Source organism: Bombus vosnesenskii, unplaced genomic scaffold, assembly GCF_011952255.1.
Source record: "Bombus vosnesenskii isolate JDL3184/JDL3185 unplaced genomic scaffold, Bvos_JDL3184-5_v1.1 scf7180000013328, whole genome shotgun sequence".
Classification (NCBI taxonomy): domain Eukaryota; kingdom Metazoa; phylum Arthropoda; class Insecta; order Hymenoptera; family Apidae; genus Bombus; species Bombus vosnesenskii.
The window spans coordinates 94,893-112,559 of record NW_022882969.1 but is presented as its reverse complement, the minus strand read 5'-3'; the positions used below and the strand labels follow the sequence as shown (position 1 = coordinate 112,559).

The 17,667-nt window shown below is 41.7% G+C and overlaps 1 protein-coding gene across 2 annotated transcripts in view; it reads right to left on the bottom strand.

Moving 5' to 3' along the window:
• The window catches only part of LOC117235851 (aryl hydrocarbon receptor protein 1), a 156,090-nt gene that overhangs the window by 84,079 nt on the left and 54,344 nt on the right, over positions 1–17,667 (bottom strand). For both annotated transcript variants that reach the window (XM_033498277.1, XM_033498278.1), the window contains exon 2: positions 11,698–11,888. In XM_033498277.1, the coding sequence (XP_033354168.1) occupies positions 11,698–11,888 (191 nt within the window). The remainder of the gene's footprint in view (positions 1–11,697; positions 11,889–17,667) is intronic.

The following is a 17,667-nucleotide window of genomic DNA, read 5'->3' as shown; positions in this document are numbered from 1 at the left end:
GTTTCATATTCGTTCGTCTGTTCGTTTGTTCCTTCACATTTCATGCTCGTTTCGCATGTGCCCAAAATTTCTATGTTCCTTTGCATAAAATTCGTGAATTTTTCCATAATGCAAGGCTACATTGACTACATGCAAATATATTCCATCTTTCCGCGTCTTCTTTGCACACATTTTACGTTTGTCCCTATCCATCGCAAGTCCGTTTGTTTGCATGAAAATTCCTAAAATGTTGCCAAAATATCAGGCACTGCATTCATGCATAATGTCCCTAATTTTCTATAATCGCCAATCCTCCGTTAATTGGCGCGATGAGAAATGACCTCTAGCAAGCAATTAAAGGTATCAGCTGGCGTGGCCCGTTTTCTCGGTATTTCCACTGGATGTACCGGTCGTTTATTAATTTTTAATCGGACCGGTGATCGAGTCGCCGTTAACGCGGCCGATCGATCCAATTGATTGCGGCTCGGTTGAACAGGTGCTGGACCGTGCGCGAAAACCGATCACCCTCATCTACGGGACAATCGATTTTCCTACTACCTTCGATCATCTCGACTGATTATTACCACTCGACGTTCAGCCGACCGTGATGATGTACACAGCTCTTAAGTTCCGCAACTTGTCCACATTTGTCGTTTCGCTTTTCCCCGAGCATCTGCGCTCTTGTAAAATATGCTCTTATCAGCGAGCCGTTTCGTACATCATGTATCAAACTCGATCAAGCAGCTGGGACTCTCATTTAAATCCTTTTTGCCACCATCCTCGCACCAACTTGTTTCTAATTCTTTTCCGATTCTATCGTATCGGAGAAATTATAATGACGAGAATGTTGTACATTTCAGTAATTTCAGTATAGATGGGAATATTTGGAAAATCCACAAATTCAGCCGTGTATATTTATCGATAATTATCCTTCACAAAAATAAATCATAACGATGAAAGTTTTAAAAATTCTACCAAGCAGTTTGGAGTTCGTTGAAATCCTCTTTCCGAGATATTTAACTCATATCGAGCTTCAATTTTTTCGATATTATCCGAATAGCGAAAGTTAGAGAAATTATAATACTGAAAATTTTCGAATAACATTTCCCAGTAACGAACGATGCCCTTTTCCCTCTCAAGTATATACATATTTTATCAGCGTTCCGATTATAAGAATCTGGTATGAAACTAGTAGCGTTCTAATTATCCAAACAGAATACGACATAATTAAAACAGTCGGAAGTGATGTAAGTGCAACGGAATTAGCAAAACTGCATCATGTTGGAAAAGCCGTAATCACAGACATTAAAAAACAAGCATATGATATTGCAAATTATCTAAAGCACGTAGATTTCTCAGATGCTGGCAGCAATAGTAGAAAAACCTGAAATATACCGATCTAATGAAATGGTTTCACTGCGATAAACACCGTACTAACGACGATTTTATACAACTGGAAACAGCAAACGAAAGTGGTAATGAAGAGGTATCTTCTCGTGTCGAAGCATTCGTGGAATTCGAAAAACAGCATCGATGGTTCAAAGTATAAAAAGAATGTAGCTCTACGCAGTCGCTTATGTCAACAAAATCAAGCGACATAGCGGCTAACAAGATAAGCTATCTATAGATATTTAAAGAACCTGTCGATTAATTTTAATCTATATTTGGATAAATTAAATTTCATATCGGGGAGGCGACTATTGTATTAACCCAAACAGTTTTGTCTTCCTATCGATTCTGACAAGGGAAGTCCTTCGCTATAGTTCTATTATAGATAGGAAGATGATTCGAAGGAAGCGTGAAGTGTTTTTGAAACGTATCCGTAAAATCGATTGGTTAATCGTCCTCGATCACGATTAATAGCCCGATTTTAATCTTGTCTGAAGGTACGTTCAATCTTCTATCACCACCTAATAGACATGCTCGCCGCGATATTTATTCATAGCCACGTATGCAATCATCCGCGCGGCGATTTGCATCATATTTCATTACCGCAAACACGTCTAAATACATTGTACGAAGATACGGATCTCACGAACAGGAACAGCGGACTGACGAGCTTCTTACGTTCGATTATCCGAACGATTAATCGTTGCGTACTCTCTCTCCAGTTGCGTGAATTATCCTGCGCTGGAGAACACGGATACGTTACACCGTGTCCGTTTCCTTTCGCGTGACCACTGTTGACGATAACGTTGTTACTGGACAGCCAGTGAAGAAAAAAAGAAAAGAAAAAAATGGAAGACGATCAAAATGATACAGTTGGACACTACCGCATGATGGCGATCGTTGCGTTTCTTCGAGGGAAAAATCTCGGTGGAGATTATTGCCAACTGCATATACGTAGACGCTGCATAATGCTTGAGAAATAGCAGGTATAATAGCTTCAAGAATAACGTAACTGTAATAAAAAATTTCGTGCGAGAAACCCTTTTATCGTCTCTAATTATTTTCAAAGCTTTGAAATTTAAGATCGTTGAATATAAAACAAGTATAATAAGAACAATTCTTTTATCAAACTCCACGAAATTTGCAACTACAATAAGAACAATTTTTCTACAAAAAAAAAGTAGCCAGAAATTTAAAGCTATAATAAGAACAATTCTATCGAAATTACTCCAAAATTTGGAACAAAAATGAAAATAAGAACAATTCCTTTGCGAAAACACTCCACAATTCGAAATTATTTAATAAGAAACATTTTTCCATCATCCCTCTGCTTATCCTGTTCAAAGCACCGAGGCCTTTGAACTACGTAATTTTCGACTCGCTACCTACCACCTTATTTATCATACTATCTTCACAATTCCTTCAAGCGTGCACACGACGAGACTCTTAAAAAGGACCTTGAAAAATGTTAACGACTCCATTCCCTAAAATCGCTCATATGTCGTTCGAGGTGAAACCTGTCGAGCTGAATTCGAGCGAAATAACCGGTAACAGCTAGCTTTCTCTGTCGGCCGATGAAGATGACGAAGAAGAAAGGTGTTCGCCGATCGACAAACAGTTCTCGTGGTCCCGGCTCCGTATAAGTCGATATTCGCCGCGGTCTAATTGCCGCATTTTTAATAATGACGTTAATGAGCGATAGTTATCGCGTGTCCGGTCGACAAGCAGTCGACCGCTCGGTGTCGAACCGATTAAAGGCAAATCGGATGTTGCCCGTACGAAATGGAGGACCGACTGTTCTGTCCCCGATACCGATCGCCACGCGTGCCATTCCTTCCGTGAACCAGTCTTCAGGGTCCCTATCAGAAAAATGCATACGGTCCTCGAACTCATGGCCGCGTCATCGGAAGGGCTTGATGGCTCGCGGCAGATGTCCCAACGAACTTTTTCCCGTATCTCGATCGGCCGTTTCAGCCGCCAATCGGGACGGATCGTCCACGCTGTCTCGATGACACTGAATACACAGAGATAGAACCCAACGATCGCCTTCCACTGTTTAATGACGGCTATTTAATATGGACCTGTTTCTCTAATTCTGATACTTGTTAACTTAGAACTGATGAATATCACTTATTTGGGAATCTAGATATAAGGGACGGATAAGGATTGGAAGAGAGATTGATTTATAGGTTACGGTGGATTTTATCTAGAGATTTATGAAATGTTAATTGGCAATTATTGCAAGAAATTAAATTTCCTTCCATATCTGCTGTGGTAAATCATTTCTGATATGTGGGCTTCAAACTTTTACGGTGGATTATAATGGAATTTATCTACGATCTTAAATATCGGTTGTTTCCAGAATAACAAGAAAGAAGTTGAACTTCCTTCCATCCATAGAATATCAATTCCAAATGTTCTTTATGGATCCCACTGGATGCCCCAATTATCAATCGTTGCCCTAGGAAAAGTAAATAAAATAACTCTATAAAGTACAGTCTATAAAATTCCAAATAATAAGAACGAAATAGAATTTCTTATTAATAAATAATTAATTCGATATAGATGTTGAGCAAGTTTCGTTGACGCAGAGGAGATATTTGAAGTTGATTTCAATTTTTTTTATAATTCTTGTCCAACTTCAAATATCCCTTTTGTATCGACGAAACTTACCCGGCATTTACATGAAACTAATCGATTGTACTAATAACAATAAGAAGGGGGAGAGGAAATTCTTTACCATTTCTACGACGAAATATTTTCTTTCGACAAAAATCACTTGTGAGCGACACGACGTCGCGTGGCCGCGGGAAGGTAAAGGTGAGACAGAAAGCCCGTGGCGACAGGCGGAAAGAAAATCACTTTTCAAAGCGGTCGCGCGCGCTCGATCGTCAGCCTCGGGCTGATGACTTCATAGCAATGACGGCTGGCGATCATAGTGAGTCGCGAGATGGGAAATCATAAAAGGCACCGGGTACCGCATCGCGATAATGACATGAAAAATGAACTCGAGCGAAGATAATCGGCGAAATTAAATAATTGCGCGCTGCTTGGTAGCGTGGTTGCGCCGACGAATTTAATCGATTTACGATCTTCCATAATCCGGCTGCCGTTTCCGGTTCTCGACTGCCGACTCCACAGATCCGTTTCGTTGATTTCCTTTCTCCTCTTTGTTCCTCCACGATCCTCGCTGTCAATGTTTCTTCTGTTCTTCTTTCGGCTATTTCTGCTCCTTCCACCGCCATTTTTACACCGGTGTAGAGACTTCTTTAGCTTTTTATTCTACGCGTTCGTTACTTCCTTAACATCGTTCTCCGTTTATTTCTTCCCTCTGTTTCCTGTTTCAATCGTACTTTTTGTTTCTTCCTTCACCCTCGGTTTAACAATTCCTGAATTATCTGTAATTATTGGTCCATCTACCACTTCTGTTTTCTTCTTACGATCTTCTCTTCTTTCTACGTTATTTCCGTTCTTCCACCTTTTGTTTCATTAATTGTCTTCCTTTCGATCTCTAAATTACCCGCCTCCCCTTTTAAGAATTTTAACTAGTCTATCATTTGTACTTTCTTCTTTTCCCGTTTCCTCGTTATTCTTTCCGTTCCTTATATTTTCCTTCCTCCATCCTCGCGTTGTTTACCCATTCTATTTCTACTTCCAAACCACACGCGTCTCCTTTTTCTCCGTTAAGAATTCCAGTTTGCCTATCGCTTCCGCTTTCTACTTCTACGTTCGTCCGTTCGTGGTTCCTATCTTTCTTGCTTTGCTTCCTCGTTTTCTGCCTTCTTCACTCGCCGTTGACCCAGTGTGTCTTCGCGTTTTCTAAATTCCCCTCGCTCGTTTCTCTCGTCACGCAGTGGTTCTCCTGCTGTTCCTTCCCGCCAGGTGTCAGGTCAAAATGAAAAATGTAAATGAGTCGTAATGATGAGAAGGTAACTATTCCGATGTGTATCTCTTCATCAACGTCCATGTTATGCGTTTTCAAGTCACGTTTCGGGGGTAGACCGGCCGATACAAGCTGCTCTCACAACTATTATCGGTTAGGCGATTCTGCGTTTCAAGACCCTTGTTTCTAAAGGTCTAACTGAGGTCTAAATTATCCTTCGGTGTCTTCGTTCCATTTCACGTTTAACCGGATATTCGTGGAAATTATTCAGATAGATTCTTGCTGCTTCACAATTTTGTCTTACGGGCCATTCTATCGGAAAGCTCTTCAATTTCAAGCGTTTGACAAGATTCCTTTAAACACCGTGAGTAACGCGTAAAGAAGAACGCGCAGAGTGGTGGATGGTGAGAAGTAGGAGAGGTACAGTTTAAGGGTTCGAGGCTTGCCTGGTGGAATAATTGGAGTTTGATCTTGCGTGTGACAGATAGACAAAGAGGAGAGGACGAAATTGCGTCCGAGCGGAATAAGGTCCTTGATGAAATTGTTAGTTCAAGACATTAATAATCTCCGTGGACTAATTACTTACCGCGCGAGGGCATCAAATCCTCATTATACAATTCGTCACCCTCCGACACCTTAATCAAAACCACTGGCGCACACGTGGAGTAACGACGCGACGTTAGCGGGAAAGTAATGAATTCTTTGCACTGTTGAACGCGACGCTTTGCCATGCTGCTTAGGAGCATCGATCAAAAAGGATTTCCGGCCCAGACAATTTCTTTTTTCTTCCGTGGATGCTGGATTTTACGATAGTCCATCTCCTGGAACGCTCATCCATTGAAATTTTAAGTTGCCTTACGTCGTGGATTTTCTCTAGAACTTTTTATCTGTCGATCAGTGTGTACTTATTTTCCGATGTACGATATCTTAAGATATGTACGTTTTTCAAACAGCTGGACAATTAAAATTACTCTTCAAGAGTCTTTTAATGGAAAAATCCTGCGAGTGTTATAACAAAATGAGGTAGAAATAGAAGAAAACTTCGGATTGAGATTAGTCCATCAAAAAGGTGGCGTTGAATCGGGAGTAGGGAAGGAAAAAAAAAGCGAGGAAACATAACACGGGACTGCCGGCAATAAGATCGACGCGGAGGAGGTTAATTACCGAGACTCGTCGATTTGGACCTTTTATGGGGTCTACGGAGAATGGCGAAACGCGAGAGAAGGAACGGTAAGCGTCAGTAAAAAAGCGAAAGAGGCGCAACCCCCACGATCCGCTATCTGAATCTCCTGCAACGTTCTTCGCCACCTCCTCCTTTTCTTCTTCTTCTTCTTCTTCTCTCCCCTTCGTCGTATTTTTCTTCTTCTTTGTCATTGTGTTCTTGTTGTTTCTGCTAGCTGACCGGAGGCCAGGACGCACCACGTGCCCCGTTTGAAAAATCAGCGCGTTTACCAAGAGGCTAATTAATTTACATAGTGGACCGGTTCTCCTTTTTCCTTTCCTAGACTTTCTGGAATTGTACTGTGGGAAATAGAAGCAACCCGTATTTCTTCGGAATCTTTTTCTTGCTATAGTCTCCTCGTAGGCTCCAATATTTAAATAGCAATATTCGATTCTTTGATCGAATTATTATCCATTTCTGGTGCACGGCACGTGTCTAAAACTTTCCTTATCAGACGAAGGAACACGTTTTTCACAATTAGCGATACCGTGGCCGTTGGAAGAACTCTGGCATTGCGATAAAGGCAAGAAAATGAAATCTCCGGTCCTCTACTCTTGTCCTTATCTAATATCTGAATACACAGCGATATACGATTCTTCCAAACGTTAAACGAATTTTTCTCGTAACTGATCGGTCGTGATCCGCGGCTAAGATTACGTTCTACGTACGATAATATTTATTCCACGTGTGGAGCTATTCCCTACACCAAATTCCATCGAAATCAACGAGAAGCATGTTTGAAGCTTCCCTTATTAGACGATGGCACGCATTTTTCGCAATTAGCGAGCCGCTGCGCGCAAACCCGAGGGAAGAACTCCGACATCGAGAGAAGTGGAAGAAGGTGACCGAGAGGAAGAGGGGACCAGGTGAGCTGGTAATGCACAAGAACTCCCAGGTATCGGGGCATCGGGCGACACTCTCCCGGGAGTCTTCGGAAAAGATCTGAGGTCCGACAATGAATACCTATTAAAACGGTGTGAACAATGCCCGGGGCTGGGCCGTGGCTTCGCTCTCAGGATCGCTCGCCGGTAGCAACAAGAGCGCTAAGTAGAGGCCGGCCAACCTCTTGTGGCCCGCAGGTGATATACTGCGAGATCCGCGATATCGGGACGTGGTTCTCTCGCTCTCTTCGACGGCTCTCCAACACACAACACACGACATACAGCGTAAAGGCACACCACACGGAGCATGGACGGAACGCGAGTGCTTGGCTCCTTCTCCCAAGTACCGCGTGTCCTCTCGCGTTCGCATTCCTCGTTCCCCGATCTTCTCCCGCATTCGCATTCCCGGTCGCGCGCGCCCCGCGATCCGGATTCGTGTCCATTACCTTGCATACGCCGCGACCCACGCGTCGCGTCGCTTCGTCCTCGCTACTTACGCGGGACACGATACGACCAGGGCGAACAGGATTCGAGATTTCGATTGAAGGAAATTGAGGAGTACGTACGTAAGGAGTAAGTTGATTCTTTCAGTTGATTTCTTAAGGGTAGAGTTAAGCGACCAGGACGGGGATGACAAGAGCCAGTGGATATTTGATCTTTTACACCGAGCAACTTGCACTGTTCCTGACGCATACACGCTGTTGTGTTTTTACTTGCCTGCGCTTCAGTAAAAGACTTAAAAAGGAGGAATGTTTAAGTAACGCTACTGACGCATACATTTTCTGCGTCGCTTCTCGTGCGTTTCCACGAGAGAAATAAATTACTGATATGCCCATTAATTAGCTTAAATAGGAAACTAAAGCCAAAGATCCTTCTACGGACTTACACAGCATTCAAAGCGCAATTCAACGTGTAGTGTTGTACAATCGTAATTGTCATACGAAACCGTTCAATTATACCATCTTGAAAAGATGTCAACAAGTTCCATATAAATTACCGTAATACGAAAGGACCATTCTACGTCCATTAATTACAACAGAAGGATAAAGTAGATCCTCCAAAGATCCTTTCTATGTGGATTGAATTTCGTACAAAATTACCTCAGAACTCGATCCAGGAAAAGATCCAATTAACGAGTGATCGAGAGAAATCGATCGAAGCAACGAAAGTAACTTCGAAGGTAATTTCAACAGAAGGATAGAGTAGATCCTGCAATGATCTTTCTCTGCTTAAAATACGTGCTGCTAAATATAGTTCATCCACTACCTGTACAAAATTCAATCCAATAAGACGATCTAGAAAAAAATCCAAATGACCAAGCCAGGGACCAAGAGGAATCGATCGAGACGACCAAGCCGCTCGACAAGGAACAGAGCAAGGAAGAGGCGTTCGGGACACCGGTATCATCGGGACTTCCCTCGCGAAGAAGGCTGTGAGGGGCGGCAGAGGGGAGCGATCGTCCGTGGCCAGGTTCGCAGTACTTAGCGGCGTTAAATCGATAAAAGTGTAGAAGCCGCATTACGAGGGTTTCGTGTGGGCACACTTAGAGGCCGCGCACGTTCGTCGTGAGAGATTGGAGTTGCCTTCTCGCGACTCCAGACCGGGGGAGGAAGATAATGGACGGGAAGAAAGAGGAACGTCTACCCATTATTCCGCGGCGATTCTTCGATTGGCCTCCACCTGATTGCGATTGCAGATGAGATTGCACACCCGCGGCGCAGGAAGCCGCGCTCCTGCCGCCACCGATGCAGTTGCATAATTCTGACCCCTTTCTTTCTTTTCTCTCTCTCTCTCTCTTTCCTCCTCTGTTTTCCTTCGACGAGAAGAATTTTCTACTCGATTTGGAATCCTTGGTCAGGGTCGTAACAAGTTTCTAAATTTTTGCTAGACAGATAGTGTACTGTATGCGGTATATCGCAGTTAAGATTTATAGCAATAGAGTAAAAGTTTGATCGTTGGAATGTGCATCGATGAACCATTTTGATGAGTCGATGGAAAATTTGGGGACGAACCTTTGTGAGACAGATCGAGAAACAAGAACTTTCCACATTTCTCCAAAAGTGTATGTTTCTGTTTAGAAAATAAAAATAAATGGTATTTTCTCGTTCTACGAGGATACTAACTGATAATCAACTTGATGACTATCCTAGCAGCGTGTGTCATTATTGGTTCCGACGATCAGGGTCTTACCGTGCAACACCTAACTCGTCATGTTCCAACTGATTGAAAATATTAGTTAACATTATCGATTACTCTTCTTGAAAATAGAATACCGTTAGATATAAATAATCCTTCGTTTGTATTGTAAAAAATCTTAAAGGGAGTAAAATATACAATACCAATGTGAAATCCCAAGTTTTGTACGTGTCCTTTCTCGATGGCTTAACCTATGACCTCGTTGTACCTATCCTGGCTTGTATCGCACACATTTCTCTGCTAAAGAATTGAAGCTGATTCCTTTCATTTACAAGTTATAATTTACCTTGCGAACCGTCTGTCGAGTTGCCCTTGCCCAGCTTTTTAAATAAATAACGATAAGTAAAGTAACCTTGAAGACTGTAATCTTAAACAGTCACGCCATTAGCAATCCTGCGATGGAACCAGGAGAAATTGGGTCACGCTGATGCGGATCAATTTATCTCAATCGTTCGATTAAACGATTCGAACGAGGCAAAGGTGAAATCGAATCATCGAGATCGGACGGACAAGTTCGATCGAACTGAGACGAGTAAATTGAATTCTAACGAAAATTATCCGCTGTTCGTTCTGGCAAAGCGTATCGTTATATAACCGGGACGGTATCTGGGCTGACCTAAAATTTAAAAATGTCATAGCCGCGCGGATATCTTGACTAATTATGAATAAGCAATGCAAATGGGTTAAGCAATGTTACGATTCCGCGTCACGAACGGATTATAAACTCTTCTTTGTACAGAAATTACAACCTTCGGGCAAATGAGCGCCGCGAGTTTCTCGTAATAACCGGGCTTATCTTTTTACGACGGATTTTCAGGCTATTGATTGGCAAACCTTGCCTATGCTCTATACAGAACAGCTTGTTCCGCGGCTCTGCTCGTTTTTCGTCTATCCAGGAACCGTTCGGAATCGATATGGAAATTTGCACTGACGTTTAACTGCATTTAGCGCGATTTCAATCTTCTCTAGCTCGTAACTTTAGAATTCCTTTATGATTTACCGCCTGCAGACGATTTGTATTAACCATATTTCATGTCGTTAGAATATCTGCCTCCTTATGTCGTAACCATAAATGTGTAAATTTTTATCTCTCCGGTAAAATTGATCGAATGTCACCCTTTTTTGTTTTCGTCTTGTATCAATTCGGAGATCGTAACAGTTATAACTCAAACTGGGAAAGTTACATTATAACGATTATTATTAGTACCATGATTTTAAAATAATCTGAAATATACACGAATGTATAAATAATGTATAAATCAGTGTATTCGTAAAAGGGATGATACGATCTGGTGAAATATTTTATTATCTCAAATCCAGAGGGAAAAAATGTAAGCAAGAGTTCTCTAATCTATCACATACGTAATTAGACTGCGGGTATTTATGCAAATTCGTATTTTTACGAATGTAACTAAAAGAAAAAGAAGTAGTATTTGAGTAGAAAATTGCTTAACCTACCAAGCATTGTAAAAAGTACTATACGTTGAATATTTTCTATATTTTTGCATGTCATATGCACTTTTTCGTCGTCAAATTTTCCATAAATGCATAAATGTATAAAAATCCGCGGTCTACTCGTACTTATCATATCATCAACGTAAAGAACAACGATACGATCTCTGTATAACTTTTCCAGTCTTCTCCCAAATCCAGGAAAGAAAACGAGAAAAATAGGAAAAGCATGCATTTGCATAGTCGACCACTTTCTCCGTAACATCTTGCACAATGCGATAATCCAACAATAGCGGCGTGAATCACAATGGTTGCCGAGGAGACCGAGAAGTTTGACGGTGAACAGACGAATTGCAGGATCGCGGAAGAACAGCAGCCATTGTTTTTGAATCTTATTGTTTCCTCGGAGACAGAGTAACGACAGCATCGCGTGTTCGCGGGGATATTCGAGGATGCTAATGCTCCTGGATGCGCAACGATGTTTAGCCAGAGAGCACGCGGCTCGCAAGAAATCTCTGTATCCAACCGCCATCTTCACGACGGACGCTTTTCTCGTAGTTAATAATACGTATCAACTACTTAATCATCTTCTTAATACATGCTCTTTTTTTTTCCAACGTTTCATCATATTCATAAGTGAAACTAAGATTTATCGCCGCTCTTGTTGAAAATAATTCACCTAATTAGAGACCTACCTTGAAAGTAGCTCTTCGTTCGAAGATAGCTGACGCTGAGTCTGAGGATGCTGAGTCGGTCAAGCTTGCTGAGAATATTTTGTTCGAACGGAAGCAAGGATGCCAGTGTGTCCAGTTCGGCGTTCAGTCGCTCGCGATGCCGTTTGCTGGGATTCGACTTCGTTACCCCATCCTTTTGCGGTGGTTTTAAGCTATAAAACAAACAATTAAATATATCAGCTTTTCTTATTAATTCCGTGTTCTTCGTCCTGCTACAATTACAGCGTTTCTTCGGTTACCTATTTTCTTAATTGCTGTCCAAAATCATAGATTTTACGGTAGTTGGTTATAAAAAGGCCAGTTTGTAAATGAGAAGTACCGCTATAAAATAGAAGGGAGGAATATAGCGACAGTCGAACGAATAGCAGAAAATCAGCAAGAATGTCTCTTTCTAGAATTTCATGTTAAACTTTTCACCGAGTGGCAACCTAATGCAAATATAAGAAGGAACTACGCTTGAACTTTTCTACTAACATACGACACATGATTTTATCATTGGCGAAAATTTCTACGAATGAAAAATTGACGAGAGAAAAAAAGCTGATACGTCACGTCGATTTAATTAGCCGGAGTAATGGAGATAATCGTCGATCCTACGGTGTTCACGTTCGACTGGTTGCAGAAATTCCTCGGCCACCTTCGAGATTCGAACAACAGGCGGCCTACGAGCGAAGGATCTCGATAATTAAAGGCAACCACTATCCAAGGGTTGATTGACACGCGGAGAAACCCTGCGGACCGATATGCCCACTCAACAGTCCGGAATTCCTCGGAATAAGTATAGTTACTACAAAATACTTCTCGCATCTGCACTCTCTTCCATTCGTTTTTCTTTCGTTCCACCGTTACCTTTCCTACTTTCGTCTCGCTCTTTCTTCGGTTTATCCGCAAACGGGGCATAAAATGCATAAATTGTTTGATAATTATGACATGTGGAAGCTGACTACCACGCGGTGGTCTGATCAGCTTCCAATGGCGTAACCACTGCGCGAATATCTTTTTCCAACAAGTATTTTCATCGATTAAGATAAGAAATATCTGTACTTTGTAAATCATTGGCTCGAAACAAGTTCGGTGAAATACAGGAAAATATTGAGTTTAACCGAAGTTGCTTATGTTACATTTGATAATGATATATTTGAGAATGATTCGACTTCTCAGAAATCAAACTGACTAATTACACTTTCTCTAAGTATGGACTGAACCAACCACTAAACGATGCGGATGAAACCAATACTCTACTTTGTAAGAAAATGACAAACGATAGTAAATTCCACGGAACATTTAAAAACACAGCGCGTATAATGTCATCATTTTCCTATACTTTTCAATTCAACTTCTGGGCAATTTTTATCTATTATACTGACGAAGAATCTTCATACATAAATCTTTGCTTAGGTTTTATTTTCCCAGTTGCGTTAACAAACATATGAATTTGCACAAACGTAGACCAATAAATACGTCACAATGAAAATTACTGTTTATAAATGTTAGTGTAAATATAAAGAGATACAAAGATAGGATATTTTGCCTCGGCACAAGGGATAAAGGTATCGACGCCAATGTGTGCTTACGAAACACGTACGAAAAATCAAGCGTTACGGATCGAGTACAAACTGTTTGTTTAATTGAACCTTCCACCATGGGAGTGAGGCCCCATGCCGAACGAGTACCGAACCTCATTGAAGCACCGCGGCCTATGGCGATCTCGTGCTTAACAATGACTATTAAACCGCGGCTATTTACGCAAATTTGTATCTCCAGATATCATAAATTCTCATTCCATAAAAACCGAGATTTCTAAAAAAAAAAAAAAAAAAAAATCATCGGTATTGCGACACACGTAAAAATGGATTTTCCCATAAATATACAATTCAAACACTCTAATAATCGTTATCTTTCGATAGACAAATATTCTTCCGGTCATCTTCCAAACAAACAGTTGAAATCTAGTCTATATCTCGATAAAATTCAATATCAACCTAACGAAACATTTCCGCCATAACCCAATGAGAAAAGAAAAAGAAAAAATACCATCGTCTTAATCAAAATCCATCATTTCTCTGTACCTCATCCACCGAGCAACCTTTCTTTTATCAAAAGCACGCGAATCGCGAGCAAAAGGTGGCCACTAAGGAAAAAGGGACAATCGGGGCAAGAAAGAAGGAAAGAAGGAAAGAAGGAAAGGAAGGTGGAGGGAAAAACGGCGATGGCCTTAATTAAAATGCTTAGGGGTTAGAAAGCGTGATGAATGAGATTGCCGTCCACATACGAGGCGGTCGGTGCCTACGAGTGCGCGCGGCAGCACCGAGAAGAACTCTATTAATTATTAGATGACACCGAATCCATTATCCGGGACGAGGAACGGACGGAGGTCCTCGAGGAATAGTCTCATTCAGATACCATTAGGACCCACGGTCGGCCTTTTGTTCTTTCGCGGCTGCTCGCGCGTTCCCCGGCGTGCAAAACACGGTTAATTATCGGGACGAGGACGGGAGGAAAGGAGTGCCACGTGGGCCGTGCCACTTCGTTCCTCTGTCTCCATTCTTTTTTACCGTCTTCTTCTTTCTACCCTTTCTCCCCAGGTTTTGCTTTTCCATTTTGTCCAGCTCTGTTTCTCGATCTGTCAAGAGGGGGATCGTTCCAAGCTGGGACGATTCGATTCGAAGAGGACACGAAATTCTTTGGCTAAACCTGAGATCGCCTGACGCGTCGTGTGCATTCAAGGAACTCGTCAAGGACGGAATCGCGAACTCCGTGTAATTTCATGACACTAATTGCAATCGTCAAGACTAACGACGAATGGAGTAATTCAGCGAAGCTCGGTCGAACTGCGTCGAAGTAGTTCCAGCGATTAAAGATATTTCCAACCGAAGGTACTTCCATCGTGTCATAAATTCGTGTATCAGATTGTTCAGAAACTTCTTATTTTACTAGAGTGTTTTCTTAAACGATACATTTTGTCAAACTACCGGGCTTCGACTATCACGAGATCTTTTTTCAAAAGACTTTTCATCCTGTTCAACAATCAGTTGCTTCGAGTCTGTGACAAATTCTTTGTAATTAAAAGAATTTTATGAAAATTGAGAAACAAATGACAGCGTGGCTATGTTACGTTTAATGAACGAAATTCAATGTTCCAATGAAAATCTAACGTTTTTCTGCTTACTCCTCGTGAATACGCGAGGGACAACGTTGCCCCGTTAAAAAATAAACCTCGTCGAATTAACAAATTCCGTATCCTTCTCATTAATGTTTTCTTAGTATTCAACTGAAAACAAAACATGACATTTCATTCGATCATATTTTTTCCACTTGCATCAAATGCGAGATATCTGAACAATCCAGTACATACATAGTTTCTATTCAGTGGAGCATGAGGTAGTTGATGCAAGTACGTGTATACATGGTATATGAATGGTCGGCGATTGGATCAGCGTGTCTCGATGACCGTGTCACGATGACGGACGTATAATGAACAAAACGAGAGGCAAAAATGGAAAAAATAAATTATAGATTTCGCGAAACAATGTCCCAGAGGGAAACCGATGAATGAGACACGCGTTTACGTAACCGACTTTTGTTCTGCTGCAGCGTGGGAAGAAAGCAACGCGAACCGTGCACTTTGCGCGGCAGAAAACTGCATTTCAATGCGTCCTCAAACCGCAAGTTCGCCATAGGAGAATGAAACTGATGTGACAATGCAGCAATTAGAACGTAATTGTCTCTCATTGGGATCGTTCAGACTGTTTCGCGACTTTATACGATTTGTTGCATTCGAATTTATCGCCAGTTTGTCGCAAAATAATACGCTAAAACCTTGACTATTCGGTCGTTGGAATAATCAAATCATTTTTCTCCGAACGAATATTTATATCGGAAATTAATATTATAAAATAGAATATTCTCATAAATATCGAACTTCAATAACATATCCGATTAACTGAAGTTTTGCCGATTGATTCCACCTATCACAACGTGAGTAGGCAAATTAACGAACTCCAATTATATAAATTGTTTGTCCCTCGACAAGTTCTCCTGTATTACAAAATATTAATAAGAGAAGTTGTTTTTCATTGGAATTCAACGAATTATATAATTAGTATATTATCGATTAATCCAGCTTTCGATCCCTATCCAATAACCTGATACCAAACAACCCAAATGCATAAATGCAGCGAAGAGACTTTAAGGACGCGAAGAATCTAGAGCATCCAATCAGATTGCAAACAGAGTAAAATCTAGTAATTGTATATTTAGCGAAACCAGGTGATAAGGCGATAAATGATCCCTTTGAACCCTTCTAGCAAGCCAAGCTAGGCCAATTGCGTAGATACATACATGTCGACCCTACGAACCGTAACACGGTTACGCATTCGAAATGTGCGCGCATACTTCAGGCCGCTGTTTAATGGCCGGCTGCGTTATCGCGATCGTTACCCTAAGGCTCTATAGCGATTTTCCAGTCTTCTCTTCGTTGGCAAACCTTACTTTCATCGCGTTTTCCTACAGAGGAACCTCCGAACGATTCGTTCGAAGAAACAGGATCTTCTTTTGGAGAAACTTTAAATTTTCTCTGCGTAGAAAATCCTGACTGAGCATACTTCGGCTGGAAAATGAAATTCCAGGAAAACTATATTATTTGTTTCACGAGGTAGGACAAATACGAAGCAGGCCTTGGTTTGATTAGAATTAAATAACACGAATCAAAGGTGGCGCGATCTGACGGGCCAGCACGCTATCCTCGAATCCATCAACCCTACGAATCCCTCTCTAGATTAGTCTACCCTCGACCACGCTCGCTTTTCGGCAAATACTCAATGTCCCCTCGAGATCGATGCAAGCGGGAACCACGGTAGAATGAATATCGAGACAACCTTCGAACTACTCACAAAGCTTATCAATTATTAAAAATCTCTAGAGTGGGCTGTTCAATTTCCATAAATTAGAAAATTCCTCGGTGTAAAGTAGAGCGAAATAAATACCGGAATAATCTGAGAATTGTGACGTGTAATCTTTCGAGTGAAGTGGAAAATTCTTCGAGAAGAAACCACTTCGTTAAAAGATTCTACAATTTAGTTCCCCGCTAGTTCCACTTCTATACAATTCCCCATCTCTGTTCACACAGTGAAATCTATCTGCGTAAAGAAAATTCCCCGGCGATAGAATAAATTTCCACAATGCGATTTGTAAATCTCTCGAGTCATTCGAAAGTTTCCGCACGTCAGAATTAAAATTCTTCGAGACTCGAAGGACCGGTTCGTCGAAAAATTTCTCGTTTCCATCCACCCTTGGAAAATCCTTCGCCTCCAACTACAGTAAAATATAATAATACATAATAATTACATCAAAGCAACTGTGATTAAACTGTAATTTATAAATCTCTGGAATTCTGCCTGCGATTTATAATCCTCGTTCGAAGAGGCCAACATCTAAAATTTAAAAAACGTTTCAAGCATCGAAGAAGAAATTTCATGAACAAGTTCGCCATTTTGCCCCCAACTATATCCGCTCTATCCTCCGTATCCCTACGATTCGTCCACCCTTTTATTCGGGCCAGCAGCGTCTGCGTATCCGTTTCGTCCCTTCCTTCGGCCCTTTAATGGCTCGCCGCGTCAAGCTCGGTCGCTTCGTTGACGTCCTTCTTCGCAAGAGCAGAGAGGCCAACCCAACAGAGGGTGGAAAGGGGGTTGATCGTTCGAACGGAACGAGGAGAGACGCGCAGGCGCCACGAAGGGTGGGTCCACTATGGATTTTCGAGGGTAGAGACGCTCTACCAGTGAAGTTCCGGGGTGGCAGACAGCATGGGGCAGCAATGGAAGCTCCCACCGCGCAAGGGATGCTAGCCCGTTTCCTGGGATGGTGATATACTCGGTTGGACGGCGATAGGGATGGGGGTGGCGTCTAGGAATGCCTGGCATCGACCTTGAA